The sequence below is a fragment of the Corythoichthys intestinalis genome, chromosome 8 (assembly GCF_030265065.1).
Source record: "Corythoichthys intestinalis isolate RoL2023-P3 chromosome 8, ASM3026506v1, whole genome shotgun sequence".
Lineage (NCBI taxonomy): Eukaryota > Metazoa > Chordata > Actinopteri > Syngnathiformes > Syngnathidae > Corythoichthys > Corythoichthys intestinalis.
The window spans coordinates 12,312,824-12,330,732 of record NC_080402.1 but is presented as its reverse complement, the minus strand read 5'-3'; the positions used below and the strand labels follow the sequence as shown (position 1 = coordinate 12,330,732).

Sequence of the window (17,909 nt, the reverse complement as noted above, 5' to 3'; positions counted from 1 at the left end):
TTTATGAAAGGTACAAATGATACCCAGTGTTAGGATGGAGGCCTCGCTCTCACAAATGTGGTTTGATGAAAACAAAAAAGTGCCCTCATGTACACTCGCTGGCCACAGAATGCATTACGGATGACAAATGAACCTGAAGTGTACCTGATATTGTGGCAAATAGACGTAAACATGCAGTATTTCATACACTGAGGCTTTATGCGGAGGATTAACACAGTCTGTGTTGTATACGCAAGAAGCCTGCAGCAGACATAAGAGCTAAGGAAAGAAATTGAGAAGAATGGGAGTAAAGAAAAGCAAACACAGACTATGGCCGCAGGCTGTCGTAGACAAGCTGTTCTGTCACAGCCTGCAGTAGGCAAACCTTTAATATGATTCCACTATTGCAGTGTTTTAAGCAATAATCATGGTAATATAGCTTTTGCTTTGAAAGTATTTGTGTAGTTCAGGGGTTGGAATCATGCGGCTCATGAGCTCATTTGATCCCAGAAGTCAGAGCAGTAGCAACCCATCTTACTGACATGCCTTTTTGGCAGCCATGTTTAACTCATTTGCTCCCCAAAACGTATAAATATGTTCTATTTTTGTTTCAGTGTCCCAAAGACATATTTATACGTCTTTTACGTTTTTTTATTTATTTATTATTTTTTTTAAAAGACATCTCTGGGTTCTAATTCAATTTAGCTCCAAAGCACAAAGCTGAAAATCCATTTTTAAGCATTAAAACTGGCCACTGGAGGGCAGTAGCGCATTTGGTAAGACCCGCAACCCGATTCAACGGCAACGAACAGCCAAGCCGCAAGGTCGGGCACCGGCGGAAGACAACCGAATGGATGCCAGGCGGCGGAAGACCGAGCAGAACAACCGGTAGGACGCCCGGGATGCCAGGCGCTGGACGACCGGGCAGAACGACCGGGATCACTAGTGCAGTGGTGCCTTTGAGTCCGTGCTGCTCGCGAGCAGAGCCCGCAGAGACAAAAAAAAAAAATCATCTTTGTGAGACAGACTGCGATGAGGGAAAAGTTTAACCGGCTGTCGTGGCCAGAACAGCGTCGTCTTAGTTAGTTATGTGTAAATAATTTGTTACTTTGCTATCGAAAGCTCATTTGTCTTGCTTTTTACATCATACATGATTGGAAAAGCTTAAAATCTCAATTTTTGGGGGGGAAGAAAAAATTTGAACAGGAGGGCATTTAAAAAAAAAAATTTTTTTTCAAACAGCAAAACCCTAACTGGAGGCGAGAGCACGCGAGAGCAGAATTAAAGACGCCACGATTTTAACGAGATATTATGGCGTACTTACCTTGTTTCGATCCAAAAACTCCATGTAGCACGTATCACCAAGTGTCAAGACACAGCTGTGAATGGCCACAGCCGGAGTTTTTTGGGGGATTTTAGGGGTGAAAAATGGTGATATAATAAGGGTCGCGATACAGAAACCGCAGACAACAAGGAGTAGTTGGGATTTTCTTTTTCATATTGTTACCCTTTTAAATGTTATTTTTCAATTTTTCTTTGTTTGGATCAATTATTTATCATCTAACATCGGGGAAAATGCTACAGTAACAAAAAAAATAAAATTAAGCGATAGCTATGAGGAAGATATCCGTGACTTTTTTACAGACGCCAAATTTTTCATTGTGACGTAATTTGTTTAAAAGTTTGAAATATGCGAGTGAATAAATTTTTACAGTCGTTTTGTTTTTTTAAACTAAATATTAGACATCAATTAACGATTCTAAGCTAAAAATGACAGACATTTTGAATAATAAATACAATTACTTACCTTCTTTTTATGGCTCGGTGGAAACAAAAGCGGTTGCGCGATGTCTGTAAACAGGGGTTTTCAGGGTAAAACTGACAAATTAAAAATAGTTCGGAGGTTTAGTGCGTCATGAATCTGCTATGGCAGCATATAGACATATTGTTCTATCAAACACAACAGTTCTTTTGGCAGCAGTTTATTTTAAAGAGGGGTGCAAGAGCAGAAACTGCTATTTCAGTCTTTTCTGTGTTTTCCGCCATATAAACAAGATGCACTGCTAACATTCCAATCTATGCATTTCTATGACGGCCTCCTATCCTGTAGTTGTATAATCTAGAGTAGACAGGGATATTAGTGTGTTAAGTGGCACAGGCAAAAGTCAATCGGGCAGAATGCAGTCGTTAATGAATTATTTATTATTTCTGCGCGGCCCAGTACCAAATGCGCCACGGACCGGTCGTTGGGGACCCCTGGTCTAGCTAAACAGGGAAAGTTGGGATACTTGGCTGCTCCAGACGTCTGTTGAAAAGCCTATAGCCCCTACCTTCAGCTTTTCGTGTTTGAATGTATTTTATTCAGATTTGACAGGATTACAGGAAGATCCATATAAGACCCCCCCCCCCCGCTCCCAACAACAAATAAATGAATAAAATAAAACAAAATACAAACCAAAAAAACAACAACAAAAAATACCCTTTCCCACTGTCACAGGCATATACATCAAACATACTGTAAATATTATAAGACCATAAGCTTATAAACAGGATACATATTGAACCTACATTCATACAACAGAAATTTCATTCTTCTATCTTTGTTGAAGGATGATCACCGTACCTCAGAAAGACACCCCACACTTGATGAAATTTTTGTTCTGAGCCGCTCATCACGTACTTGATCTTTTCAAGTTTCAGATGGAGTAACACATCTTTTATCCACTGTGATAATGTCGGTGGGGCTCCATCCTTCCATTTAAAAAGAATCAGGCGGCGAGCTAATAATGTTGAAAAGGCAACGATTTTCAAAAACATGTTTCGTTGCTTTATTTTTTAGTGCAGGATAGTTGTCTCCTTAATGTACAGTATTTGTGACTTGGAGCCTTATACTTAGGTACTGCGTGGCATGCAAAGTAATCACGTGTGATCACACAACACAGAGTGTAGTGAGTGTCAGGAGAAAAAAGGCTACGTTCAGTGTTACCGGACCGGTAAATGGTATCTGCGCCCTGTTGATGGTACTGGCCGATACCGATACCACCATTTCGGGCCGGATTGGACGCCCTTGCCGATACTGGTATCCGTGTATCAGTACTTTTTATAATAGGCGGAATTTGACTTTTGGGCTAGGGGGGGCACAACATGTTAATGTTCCCGAAACGCAGTGTCAGCAATAAAATTAACTTACAAGAATATTCATAATAATAAGTTGACAATAAGTGTTTTTGTTTCCCATCATTCTTGAGGGGAATTCTAAATCAGGCTAAGTGCTTAGGCAATACTTTTCGCCAAGATCGTCATCCACTGAATATGGTACGCGGGCCGGTGTCGTGCCAGTATAGTTAGCCCAGTCAAAAATTGTTTTCCCTGGGCAGAGCCATATGGAGGTGGATTTGTGTATTTATTATTCAATCAAAAAAAAGTTGCTTCAATCCCCCCAAAAATCAAAAATTCAATCAAAATACATATTTTCAACCCCCAAAAAAGTCGCATGGTAAAAAATTTTTTTTAAAAGTGTTTGAATGCAAAAATAAATTTGAAACTCAAAAAACTCAACAACAAAAAAAAATGCACGTGAAAGCTATTTCTCTTTGATTTTTTTAATTTTTTGATTGAAGTCAATTTTTTTAAATTTTTTTTATTGAAGCAACTTTTTTGATTGAAGTAATGTTGATTTGTGTTTGGGTCACATTTTGGCTAGGACATTTATGTCTTTATTATTCAATCAAAAGAATAAGTTGCTTAAAAAAATATTTATATTTTCAAAAATAAAAATCACTTCAATCAAAAAAGATAAATTCCAATCATAGAAAACGTTTTTGAATGCAAAAAAATATTTTAGATCGAAAAATTTGCATTTGAACACTTAATTTTTCATGGAAAAAGTTTCCTTTGGTTCAAGCAATCCTTTTTGTGTTTGGGCCATATTATTATAGGGAGCAAGTTTGTGTCTAAATTATTCAATCCCCAAAAATGTTGCTTCAATCAAAAAAAAAAAATGCTCAATCAAAGAAAAAAATCATTTAAAAAATAAATTCCTCCCGGATTTTTTCCCCTTTTTTTTTTTTTTTTTTTTTTTAAATTATATGCAAAGCAAATGACTGTCTAAGGTGCTAGTCACATGATCTGTTCAAAACATAATTTTGACCCATTATAAAAATATATTTTTTTGTTCATTTCATTCATTTTTGTAGCACTTTTATTGCTTTACAACTTTTATATATATAGCAAAGTCAATTACATGCAATGACACTTTTCGGCCACCGGGGGGACCTAGTCCCTCTCTTAAAATCCGCTTTTGCTTTTTATGTCTGAGGTTGAGGTGAGGTTACAGGAGATTTAAAAATGTAGCAAAATGAAAAAAAATGAATGAATGAATTTCCCAGAGAAAAATACATATGAGCCACACTTATTTTAATTTTTATGTCTTTTTTATTCCTCCCCCCCAAACCCCCAATTTGTTTTATTTTATTTTGGGATGAAAACAAACAAACTAACAAACAAACAAACAAACAAATATTTATAATGATTATTATGACTTATTTTTTTTCATTTGCATTTTATATTACTCTTTGTGTATTAATATTTAAATAATTATTTTGTAACACTCTTTCAATTAATTTTATTTCAAACTATGTATTACTTCATCGTCCATCGCAAAAATAAGTGCATTCAACACTAATGCTATAACTGGACATCCAATCGGGCTACAAAATATTGTCTCGTGTGCCTCAGGTTTGAAACCCCTGTCCTATATGAATGTAATTATGATAATAATAATAATAATAATAACAATAATAACAAAAACAAGAACTTTCCATTAGACAGCCTTTCAAAAAGTGCACAAAAACTACATATACTGTTGATATACATTTTTTTCAGTAAGTGACTTCAGTTATGGGAAATCCGGGGAGGTGTGACTCTAACTGTACTATTGTAATTGTATTCGAATTTCCATAATCCCTACCCCCATTTAAAACACTTTTGGGACATTGAAATTGTGTGCTTTAATGAGTGGTAGATTTGAAGAGACACTTTTTGTCCGAGCACTTCTTTGTGTGTATTTTTTTTGCTCTGCATCATATAATCTTCATCTAAAGTTGTAGGGATGTTTTCCTACAATGTGATAAGCACATAATATGATAAACACAACAGCTTGATGAGCGAATAGAACACAAAGCAGCAAATTCCCTACAGTACTGCTTGCTGTGGTAATCGGTTCAAATGAGAAAGTGTTGTTCCTCTAGTCCAGTGCTTGTTAGCAAAATCCCTTTGAGAAAACCTTATTGTTTTTTATTCTTGTGTTTGAGAGAGCAAAATTTTTACCTTTGGGCTGCCTTCTCTTTTTGCTCTTGTTTTTCTTTCTTTTTTTTTTTTTTAATTTTTTATAACCATGATTACTTACAAAATAATGGTTCCTGACAGTCTAATATTTTATACTGATAAATGACTAGGTGGACACATTAGCTTTGATTCATGATATTAATGTTATTTATTGCACAGTAATTTACAAAGGAAAAATAAGCCAACTAAAGGCAATCTAGAGTGAATCTTCATCCCTTTCCCTAAAAATGAGTGCAAAATGTCAACAACTGACAGAAACTGTTGGGTGAAGTGATATTTTCTTTCTACACAGCTGCATTCATGCGATGTCTGTCTGATTGTGATTTAATATTTATTTAGTTTGCATCCCTTGTGCCTTGGAGTTGTTCCTTTACTGACTTTCTAGCGCCCTCTTTTGGAAAACAATAGCAGTCACATTTCTTTCTCACTGCCGTACAAAAACTTTTACTTTTATTATTTTCATTTTGGCAAATAAATAAATAAAAATGGCCTAAAATCGTGTTTGATGCATATAATTATGGCCATAGAAAAGAAGCAAAATGGTTAATTTATTGTTCTTTTTATTGCATGTTTTGTGTAAATGTGTAAATATGATTGAGGCAGGAGGAAAACAAGTTGATATCAAGCAACAGTGAACATATATTTCTTGTCAATACATATGTAGTCGAGTCTGGTGCTAAAAAAAAATAGCTCACTTGCATCAAAAAGCATAATGTTGTGACATCTCAGTAAGGGATGCAGCCAATTGAAGGAAGCGATCACTGCAGCGAATATGTCTTTTTATCACGTCAATAGCTCAAAGTGCACAGTTGGGCGGCCATTAAGAAATCACTTTATGCTGGAGACTCATCACCCCCTCAACTCCCATTGGTTTCACGGTGTCATTACGTTTGAATTCAACCTCCTTTAATGACTGAGGTGGTTAGTAGCGCGTTAACATGTAGTCCGTTAAATTTACTTGAGTAACTTTATGAGAAAAATGTACTTCTAAGAGTAGTTTTACCAAGCCATACTTTTTATTTTCACTTGAGTAGATTTGTGAATTAAAACATCGTACTCTTACTATACGCTACATTGGGCTACAAAAGAGTCGTTAGATTTTTTTCTCTTTATTGTACATATTAGATTCATTTATTTATTCTTTTTTGCCAGCGGAGCCATTGCTCATAGCTCTAGCAATTTCACCAACGAGATGTCACAACAATAATCACCAGACCTTATTATACCAAAAACGGCAAGCTTGTGACTGATATCTTAAAAAAATAAAAGTATTAGACATAGAGTGCTGCCCTCAACATGACTCGAAAGTGCGGATTTTAACCTCTCTTCCAGTCTTTATTTTGCACAGATTGACCATGGAAAACCGGAGATATGATCCTTTTAATTTCATATTAGTAACTATTAGAGGTGTGCATCGGCACTGCCCTCACGATTCGATTCGATTCGAATACGATTCGGAGGGCCACGAATCGATTCGATTCAGAGGGTCACGATTCGATTCGGTTCGATCCGGCAATGCATCGCGATGCATTAAAGCCTGGGATGCATTAAAATTCTAAAGCAAAGCATATTTTTGGTGAATCATGAGGCAACACAAGCGGTCAGACATTATACAACTTTTTATTGGCTCTTGTGCCACTCCTGGTTGAAGTCAAATGAAAATAGTATACTTTCAGATACAGTGCCTTGCAAAAGTATTCGGCCCCCTTGAACCTTGCAACCTTTCACCACATTTCAGGCTTCAAACATAAAGATATAAAATTTTAATTTTTTGTCAAGAATCAACAACAAGTGGGACACAATCGTGAAGTGGAACATTTATTGGATAATTTAAACTTTTTTAACAAACAAAAAACTGAAAAGTGGGGCGTGCAATATTATTCGGCCCCCTTGCGTTAATACTTTGTAGCGCCACCTTTTGCTCCAATTACAGCTGCAAGTCGCTTGGGGTATGTTTCTATCAGTTTTGCACATCGAGAGACTGACATTCTTGCCCATTCTTCCTTGCAAAACAGCTCGAGCTCAGTGAGGTTGGATGGAGAGTGTTTGTGAACAGCAGTCTTCAGGTCTTTCCACAGATTCTCGATTGGATTCAGGTCTGGATTTTGACTTGGCCATTCTAACACCTGGATACGTTTCTTTTTGAACCATTCCATTGTAGATTTGGCTTTATGTTTTGGATCATTGTCCTGTTGGAAGATAAATCTCCGTCCCAGTCTCAGGTCTTGTGCAGATACCAACAGGTTTTCTTCCAGAATGTTCCTGTATTTGGCTGCATCCATCTTCCCGTCAATTTTAACCATCTTCCCTGTCCCTGCTGAAGAAAAGCAGGCCCAAACCATGATGCTGCCACCACCATGTTTGACAGTGGGGATGGTGTGTTCAGGGTGATGAGCTGTGTTGCTTTTACGCCAAACATATCGTTTTGCATTGTGGCCAAAAAGTTCAATTTTGGTTTCATCTGACCAGAGCACCTTCTTCCACATGTTTGGTGTTTCTCCCAGGTGGCTTGTGGCAAACTTTAAACGAGACTTTTTATGGATATCTTTGAGAAATGGCTTTCTTCTTGCCACTCTTCCATAAAGGCCAGATTTGTGCAGTGTACGACTGATTGTTGTCCTATGGACAGACTCTCCCACCTCAGCTGTAGATCTCTGCAGTTCATCCAGAGTGATCATGGGCCTCTTGGCTGCATCTCTGATCAGTTTTCTCCTTGTTTGAGAAGAAAGTTTGGAAGGACGGCCGGGTCTTGGTAGATTTGCAGTGGTCTGATGCTCCTTCCATTTCAATATGATGGCTTGCACAGTGCTCCTTGAGATGTTTAAAGCTTGGGAAATCTTTTTGTATCCAAATCCGGCTTTAAACTTCTCCACAACAGTATCTCGGACCTGCCTGGTTTGTTCCTTGGTTTTCATAATGTTCTCTGCACTTTAAACAGAACCCTGAGACTATCACAGAGCAGGTGCATTTATACGGAGACTTGATTACACACAGGTGGATTCTATTTATCCTCATCGGTCATTTAGGACAACATTGGATCATTCAGAGATCCTCACTGAACTTCTGGAGTGAGTTTGCTGCACTGAAAGTAAAGGGGCCGAATAATATTGCATGCCCCACTTTTCAGTTTTTTATTTGTTAAAAAAGTTTAAATTATCCAATAAATGTTGTTCCACTTCACGATTGTGTCCCACTTGTTGTTGATTCTTGACAAAAAAATTCAATTTCATATCTTTATGTTTGAAGCCTGAAATGTGGCGAAAGGTTGCAAGATTCAAGGGGGCCGAATACTTTTGCAAGGCACTGTATATGTATTATTATTTTTTTTAAATCCCAGCATTTAATTTGTGCTTTGAATGAGACCAGGGCTTTCTCTTTTTTTTTTACACACAGGAGCACTCCCTCTTTCGCAGCTTCAGCCATTGTTATGTTATCTCCTATCTCTCTGCTCTCTCGATTGCAACTGCGCATGTCTGTGACGTTACTCCGGTGAGGAAGCGGATTTGGGTTCCTCGTCCCCCCTGCATTGCTTTGAATGTAAAGTAGCTTCCTCTACAGCTAAACATGAGAATAATAATATAAATGGGGAAACCAAATCTGTTGCATCACCGGAATTGCGCAGGAAAGATTTTTGAACGTACTTATTTGGAGTCTAGTTCGGGCCTAAAAAATCCAGCCCGGCCCGTGCGTATTAAAGCCCGACCCTGCCCGAGCAATTAACTTACCTTGCAGGCCCGAGCCCGAAAAACCCCGAAATTTCAATTTTTTATTTGTATGCCCGAGCCCGAAAACCCCCCAAAAATTTACGTTTTATTCGTAGGCCCGAGCCCGTTTTATTTGTGAGGACTCAGGTGGAGGAGAAAATGCGGGGATGCGATGCGTCGTTGCGTTTTTTGTGACGATGCCATGTGCAAATTCTCCCAGTTAAACAAGACTGTAAGATGCATATTCAATAAACATTTATATCTTTTATATTTTTGTGTCTGTTCTATCAGGTGGATAGTTCATGCGTCATTTCCTCGGCAAAATGCAATAGACATTTATTCTAATTTCTTCGAGTTGGCAGAAAAAAACGCAAGTTTTTTTAATGTTTAAATAGTCTACCTAATTTTCTGATCATTATAAATGCATTTACACAACGAAATAACGCTGGAAAGGTATTAAAAAATATTTCTGTATGGGATATTTTGCTCATTACGCGCCCCTATGACAATGAGAGGAACAGCAGCGTATACAAAAATAAACTAAAATACTTTTAAACAGCATTCTTTGTTTTAATGACTCGCATTAAAACACACAAAAAAACAACCTGCCTTAAGGAGCACTGAAACAAAATAAATAATAACATTTAAAGGAACACCACGATGTCCTGCTTAGCACGAAGAGGTGCAGCCCTCGAAACAAATGATAATAACGATGTTTGACTAATATCATCTTTTAGGCCAGTACAGTTTTTAAAATGCCTGCTCAGCGTCAAGGTACCAGTCTTTATGCTCTCGTACGAGAGCAAAGCGCCACATTTGTTGCAGTCGGCAAGGCTGACACGGTTTTCTGTAGCATCTTCCACGATCGATTTAAATCCTTTCCACACACCACTCGTGGATTCTTGCCTTTTCAATCCCCCCGTCTTTAGTTTGCTTTTCACCTCTTGCTGCTCTATATCGAAATTCGAAAAGGAAATACGCGGATGCAGTTGCGGACTCGCGGAGAGGCCAAAGCGCGAGGGGAAGATTAAAATGAGGGCGGGGCCACGCGGCGTTCATGTGCGCAAACAGTACACTGGCTCTGCTGCGGCTCATGTTTGGGATTACCAAAGCGCCTTCTCTCTGTTTTATCAATTTTATTTATTTTTATAACAAATATTCCTTAGGTTAACATTCATACATCGTTTTAGTATACAAATATATATATATATATTTTTTTTTAAAAAGTCCGGCCTGACCCGGCCCGAATGTAAATCATTGACATTTTGGGCCCGACTCGGCCCGAAATTCGGGTTGGGTTGGGTCAGGTTCGGGCTAAAGATCCAGGCTATTAGTCTTATATCTTTTAAAATGCGCTGAATCGATTCGGCTTGTTGCCCGCATCGATTCGAATCGTCCATGCCCCGCATCGGGATGCATCGCCGCATCGATTATTGTTGACACCAGTAGTAACTATGAAGGAACTACTGCATTCACTATTCAATCTAGGAACTATTTTCTCCACTAGAGGGCAGGGCGCTCTTGCTAGTTGGACGAATAATGCTTCATTTCTGTCATTTTTCTCTCTCGTTGGAATTCAATGATTATTATCATCATTCTCATTATTATCATTCATCAGAGACACAAATATGTACTTAAGCACAGTAACGAAGTGCTTTTACTTCGTTACATTTCACCACGACCAATGCATTTGAACTGGCAGTAAATATTTACTGTAGAAATAGGAATGAATGACTAAGTAACATATCACCTAATTGCTATTAGATAACCGAAAAATTGACAACCAAGCAGAAAAACAGCATGAATTATTAAGCAAATCCCTTTATTTCACTGAGTATACACTCACAGTTAACATCAGGAAACTGGAACTGCAAAAATACACAATAAATATTCACATTTGCAATGTCACAACCATTTTTACATTTAAATATTATTATGCAAAATTCTGACTGTGAGGCAGAGGTAAAGCAGCAGTTCTAGATATCGCCGAATATTCTATTCAATAACAGAACATCCATAAATGTTTATTTAAACTCTTCTCTATACAAAACTGAGTCTATATACATCAATGAGTTCATATTTATATACACATATATTTGGAATATATCTACTGTATATACAAAGTTGTGTTTATTCAGTTTATGTATCATGTTATACAACCACTGAATAAACAAGTTTACATTTCAATAAAAATACATGAGTTCACGCCATGCAACATTAAATATGAACAATTATCATTTTAGTGACCCAAGGTAAAATAATTGCACAAGACAACGTGTTTCTCAGTAATAGTTTTAAACATTAAATATGCTGTATGAAATGTTTCCTTTCAGTAGTACTCTGCGTCCATTTTCCTTGGTAGAATTCCTTTTTTTGATTAATCTCAACAGGATTATTGTGTTAAAAGGGCATTAACTACAAAAATAAATCTACAAATTGGGTTGAAATTAAGCTGTATAATTCAATTTAACAGTTTTTCCTCAACACATCTTACATTCAAATGTTGCAAAATTATGGTGCACACTCTCCAATGACCCGACCTTCAGTAGATAGATTACACTATATAAATATTAGTAATACTGGCTCTTTGTTTTGGTAATTTTACCAGTGAGAATTTATTCATAACCAACACGTTACTCAGCTCTTAATATAAACTACGAAGAGTCATAACGAGAGAAACTGAGCGCTGTGTCACGGGTTCTTCCTTTGGCATCAAGATGGGTTCCTGCAAAGGAAGAATACAAGATATTCAAATGGAAAACAATGACCTGTAACTTTGAACTTTGCCTGATTGATAACATTTATGACAATCAGGGCTGGCCCTGGGTGACTAGGTGCCATAGGTAGTCACTGTGTAATGAACGAGTTCCATTCCTAGGCTGGTGATGTAACCCGAATTTTCGCGTAAATCGGAATTAATCCTTTAAGTACCCCTAATTACCCCCCCAAATCTCAAAATAACTGTCCAAAAGCATGTGTTATACATCATATTAACTCATTCACTCCCAGCCATTTTCAAGGCAAAGCAAGGCCCTTCGCTCCCGGCTGTTTTACTGCATTTTGACTGATTTTGCAAGGCCCACAGAAAATTCTGGTCTACTGCTATATAAACAAGGAACCCACCGAAAGAAAGATTAGACTCTCTTCTTTCAGCAGAAAAAAAGTAAGTTCATATCTTTTTCCATTCTTTAGAAATCAGCATTAGAAAATAGCTTAGTTTGAGCAATTTTCCAATTTCTGAAGAAAAAAATGGAGAAATTGAGCTTTTTGTGAAAGCATACATTTCACACATTACTTTGACTTCAACACAGCTATTTTTTTGCTTTAGCTACATCCCAAACATCTGAATAATGTTTTCCTTTCACAAAATAACATAAACAACGAGACAAATAGAGCTTTTGATCGCAAAGAAACAATTTATTTAAACATAACTAACTGAAAGATGACGCTATTGTGGCCACGACAACCGGGTAAACTTTTCCCTCATCGCCGCCTGTTTCAAAAAGATGAATTTTTTTGAGTCTCTGCGGGCTCTGCTCGCAAGCAGCACGGACTCAACGGCATCTAGCGGTCCCGATCGTTCTGCTCGATCGTCCAGCGCCTGGCATCCATTCGGTCGTCTTCCGCTGCCGGCCTGGCTTTGCGGCTTGGCCGTTTGTTGCCGTTGAATAGGGTTGCGAGTCTTACCAAATGCGCTACTGCCCTCCAGTGGCCAGTTTTATTGCTTTAAAATGGATTTTCAGCTTTGTGCTGTAGAGCTAAATTGAATCAGGACCCAGAGATGTCTCTTTTGGAAAAAAAAAAAAAACGTAAAAGACGTATAAATACGTCTTTGGGACACAGAAACAATTAAAAATAAAACGTATTTATTAGGGCTGTCAAAATTATCACGTTAATGGGCGGTAATACATTTTTAAAAATTAATCACGTTAAAATATTTGACGCATTTAACGCACATGCCCCGCTCAAACAGATTCAAATGACAGCACAGTGTCATGTCCAATTGTTACTTGTGTTTTTTGGTGTTTTTTCGCCCTCTGCTGGCGCTTGGGTGCGACTGATTTTATGGGTTTCAGCACCATGAGCATTGTGTAATTATTGACATCAACAATGGCGAGCTACTAGTTTATTTTTTGATTGAAATTTTTACAAATTTTATTAAAACAAAAACATTAAGAGGGGTTTTAATAGAAAAATTCTATAACTTGTACTAACATTTATCTTTTAAGAACTACAAGTCTTTCAATCCATGGATCGCTTTAACAGAATGTTAATAATGTTAATGCCATCTTGTTGATTTATTGTTATAATAAACAAATACAGTACTTATGTACAGTATGTTGAATGTATATATCCGTCTTGTGTCTTATCTTTCCATTCAAACAATAATTTACAGAAAAATATGGCATATTTTATAGATGGTTTGAATTGCGATTAATTACGATTAGCCTAATTAATTTTTAAGCTGTGATTAACTCGATTAAAAATTTTAATCGTTTGACAGCCCTAGCATTTATACATTTTGGGGAGAAAACGAGTAAATGTAAAAAAAAGATATTGTGAGGTATGTTGCGTTAAATGCCGTTAAATTCAATGGCTATTCGGGCTTTTAAAAAAAAAAAATTCGGGCTTCACACGCAAGTGAGTCGCCTTGCTGAGAGAAAAGGGCGCTGTGGAAAGAGTAGGGAGGCGAGACAGTGGGGATATCATGGACGCTCAGGTCTTTTCACGCGAGCCCGCCGTTCGAACTAAAGAAAAACAGATCGGGACTCGCAAGAGGAGTCTCCGCTGGAGGGAAGTAGCAGCAGCATGAGGACAAGGAAGTGGGACCTGACACCGTTCATGACCACTTTGGACCGCTATTGAGCAAATGAACCACCATGAATCTTTGAATCAATTGGCTGCAAAGCTTCATTGCTTCAAGAAGCTTCATTTGGCCATCACTTCTCAAAGTATTCAATCACTAAACAGCATGGTCCATGCAGGTTTCAACAGGCCAAATTTAAGACTTTTTGAGACTTATAAAAGACCGTATTGAATAGAGGTGTGCAAAATTTCCGATTCTTAGATTATTCGCGATTCGGCCGTGGAAGATTCGAGAACGATTCATAAACATCCAAATTCCGATTATTGAAATATGCCAAGTAAAGCGGAAGTACACTCAGCGCGCCGCGCGGTCAATGGGGAGTGGAGCGAGCGTAGCTAAACATCAAGCTTCTCATTACCCGGCCCCTCGGGTAATGCCAATGCTCAACTCACAGCTCTAGCTCAACTCACGCCACGAGATTAAAAAAACAACAACATACCTGACTGCTGCCGAAAAGCTGCTACAAAGTACATCCACATAATGTTACGGTAGATATCATTTATATAGGACTAGATGCATTATAGATTCGGTAGTGTCAGCATCACACCTACAAAAAGCTAGATGCAGGCGTTAGTAAACGGCCGCCATCTTAAAGCTGTACACTTCCCTGCAAGGCTGTTGTAGCGAACCTTCCAAGCAAACCTAATTCACTTTTTTATCTAAAATACTCCTAAATCGGTAAAATATTGACTTGAATCTATCTTTAAAATAGTTTTAAAACTTTCACATGTCGAAAGTAGACAAAAGGGAAATTATGGAATAACGGGAGCAATTTTTAACAACTTTAACGGTTGATTCACAACATTAAATTAATTGAATGTAGTTTAAAGCTGCTGATACAGAATGGGGACTGGAGTTTTTTTTATTTACTGTTATTTTTGTATATTTGTTTACTGCTATATGTTAACTTGATACTGAAATAGTTTGGTTTAGCCTGAGAGTATTTTTGAACAATTTTGGAACTAATGTACAAAACATTTATAAAAAATTTATATATATAAATAAATTTTTAAAAAATTAAAAAGGAGGGGGGTGCATCAATAATCGTTTTATAATCGAATCGGAGCCTCTGAATCGTAATCGTAATCGAATCGTTAGGTGCCCAAAGATTCCCAGCTCTAGTATTGAATACAGTTTAGGACCCATTTCACATCAATACTGGCAAAAACTTAAAAAAACACAAAGGAAAATGAGCAGGCATCACACGTTCCGCTTTGCAGTCCTCTGTCCTCAAACATCAAACATTTAAAAGCGAGACTGAAGTTTATGCATGTTATAAATAAAATTAACGTCAATTGATATTTGAGACCTTTCAAAATCATATTTGAGACATTTTGTGAGATTTTAGGAGGATTTTGAGACATTTTAAGGCCTTAATTCGAATAACTATATTAAAGACATTTTTAGACTTTTTAAAACCCCGTGGATACCCTGGAAAGACAATCTCTACTGCCGCCTGCTGTCAATACTGCTGTTGTACAACATGCCACATGCCTCCTAGTATGCATTGCAGCACTACAGATGTAAATAACATTAAACATTCATGGTCTGTGCTAACTAGTTACTCAGTTAGTGTTCCAGTTGTCTCATTAATTGCTAGTTATGCTATTTAGTTTGTTTTTAGGTGATAATTTTAGATTAGTTTTGAAAATGTGAGTTTGAATAACCTTTGATTTCACCACCTGTCATTATTTGTCCTTCTTGATCAAGTGAATCTGATCAGTCTGTACTGTAGCAGGTGGTTAATACAATACAGGTTAAAATGGAAAATATTTGCTCATATTTGACCTATTTAAATGCACTTGATATGTTAGAAAATTTTTAGAAAGTGTAGTGTAGTGTAGTGTAGTGTGTAGTATTTTTCCCACGGTATCCCCCCCACAAAAAAAAGCAATTTTGCGGCCCTGCTACTAGATGGCGCCCTAGGCAGATGCCTTGCTCGCCAATGCCTGGCCCTGATTCCAAACAATTTCATGTCACACATCTGCTATATTATTTGTTGGCAGTTGAGCTCAAAAAGTGTAATAATATGCGGCTCGATATCATGACATTTTGCAAAAATATCCGGACGCAGTGTTAAAAGTACGACAGTACTATAACAACCTCAGGGCGTTCTTTGCTTCAGCATGGTGAGGAGGACATCTGTTCGTACTCGGGACACTTGAGGAGAGCGGGGTAGTTGGAGGAATTCATCTGGAGGGAAGCCTCGGAAGAGATGGATGAGGGGCTGCGACCGCGCCCGGCCCACGCATCAGGGTGGAGGAACTGGCCCGAGTAGTCTGAGCAGTTGCTGAGGCGAGGCCGGTAGAAGCCCTGGTGGGGCCGGTACATCTCCTCGGCCGTGTAGCGCTTCATGAACAGGTACACGGACATCACACCAGCCGCCTGAGAGTACAGTAGAGTATTACAAACATTTAAGGATATGAAGTTTTGATGCAAGGTGGCATGATAGCATTACCTCGGTTAGAAGGAAGGAGATGGCTGCAAAAGCAAACGACCATCCGTACTTGTAGCTGAAGTAGGCCTCGTTACTTTTGGTTCTATTCAACATTTCATCATTGATGTTTGAAATGTATAATACTAGACCAACAACTAGAGACAGACCTGAAGCAAAGAATCAACACATTATTCGTGTTAGCTACTGACAAACACGTTGCTATATTAACCTATAAAGGAAACATCACTTATATGAGAAAGAGATCTATGTAGATTTTATGAGAATAAATGAGAAGTATAGTAATTACTGTCTTTTTTGGACTGTAGGGCAAACCTGACTATAAACCGCACCCTCTTATACAGTGGGGAAAATAAGTATTTAGTCAACCACTAATTGTGTTCTCCCACTTGAAAATGTTAGACAGGCCTGTAATTGTCAACATGGGTAAACCTCAACCATGAAAGACAGAATGTGGGGAAAAAAAGAAAATCACATTGTTTTATTTTTATAGAATTTATTTCCAAATTAGAGTGGAAAATAAGTATTTGCTCACCGACAAACAAGCAAGATTTCTGGCTGTCAAAGAGGTCAAACTTCTTCTAACAAGGTCTAATGCACTCATTACCTGTATTAATGGCATCTGTTTTAACTCATTATCGGTATAAAACAGACCTGTCCACAATCTCTGTCAGTCACACTCCAAACTCCACTATGGCCAAGACCACATTGTTTGATTTTTAAAGAATTTATTTGCAAATCATGGTGGAAAATAAGTAATTGGTCAATACCAAAAGTTCATCTTAATACTTTGTTATGTACCTTTGTTGGCAATAACGGAGGCCAAACGTTTTCTGTAACTCTTCACAAGCTTTTCACAGACTGTTGCTGGTATTTTGGCCTATTCCTCCATGCAGATCTCCCCTAGAGCAGTGATGTTTTGGGGCTGTCGTTGGGCAACACAGACTTTCAACTCCCTCCTCATCCTGTGGCGTCAAAATGATAACAAGAACGGTGGGCAAAAATCCCAGAACCACACGGGGGGACCTAGTGTATGACCTACAGAGAGCTGGGACCACAGTAACAAAGGCTACTATCAGTAACACAATGCGCCGCTAGGGACTCAAATCCTGCACTGCCAGACGCGTCCCCCTGCTGAAGAAAGTAACCGTCCAGGCCCATCTGCGCTTTGCTAGAGAGCATTTGGATGATCCAGAAGAGGACTGGGAGAATGTGTTATGGTCAGATGAAACCAAAATAGAACTTTTTGGTAGAAACACCGGTTCTCGTGTTTGGAGGAAAAAGAATACTGAATTGCACCATACCCGCTGTGAAGCATGGGGGTGGAAACACCATGCTTTGGGGCTGTTTTTCTGCAAAGGGACCAGGGCGACTGATCTGTGTAAGGGAAAGAATGGATGGGGCCATGTATCGAGAGATTTTGAGTTAAAATCTCCTTCCATCAGCAAGGGAATTGAAGATGAGACGTGGCTGGGTCTTTCAGCATGACAATGATCCCAAACACACAGCCAGGGCAACAAAGGAGTGGCTTCGTAAGAAGCATTTCTAGGTCCTGGAG

At 38.2% G+C, this 17,909-nt stretch overlaps 1 protein-coding gene across 1 annotated transcript in view; it reads right to left on the bottom strand.

Moving 5' to 3' along the window:
* Positions 1-10,851: 10,851 nt before the first annotated feature.
* The window catches only part of LOC130921033 (voltage-dependent calcium channel gamma-5 subunit), a 41,977-nt gene continuing 34,919 nt past the window's right edge, over positions 10,852-17,909 (bottom strand). The window contains exons 5-7 of the mRNA XM_057844643.1: positions 16,355-16,500; positions 16,000-16,281; positions 10,852-11,754 (exon numbers count right to left, since the gene is read on the bottom strand). Of these exons, the coding sequence (XP_057700626.1) occupies positions 16,018-16,281; positions 16,355-16,500 (410 nt within the window). The 3' untranslated portion in view covers positions 10,852-11,754; positions 16,000-16,017. The remainder of the gene's footprint in view (positions 11,755-15,999; positions 16,282-16,354; positions 16,501-17,909) is intronic.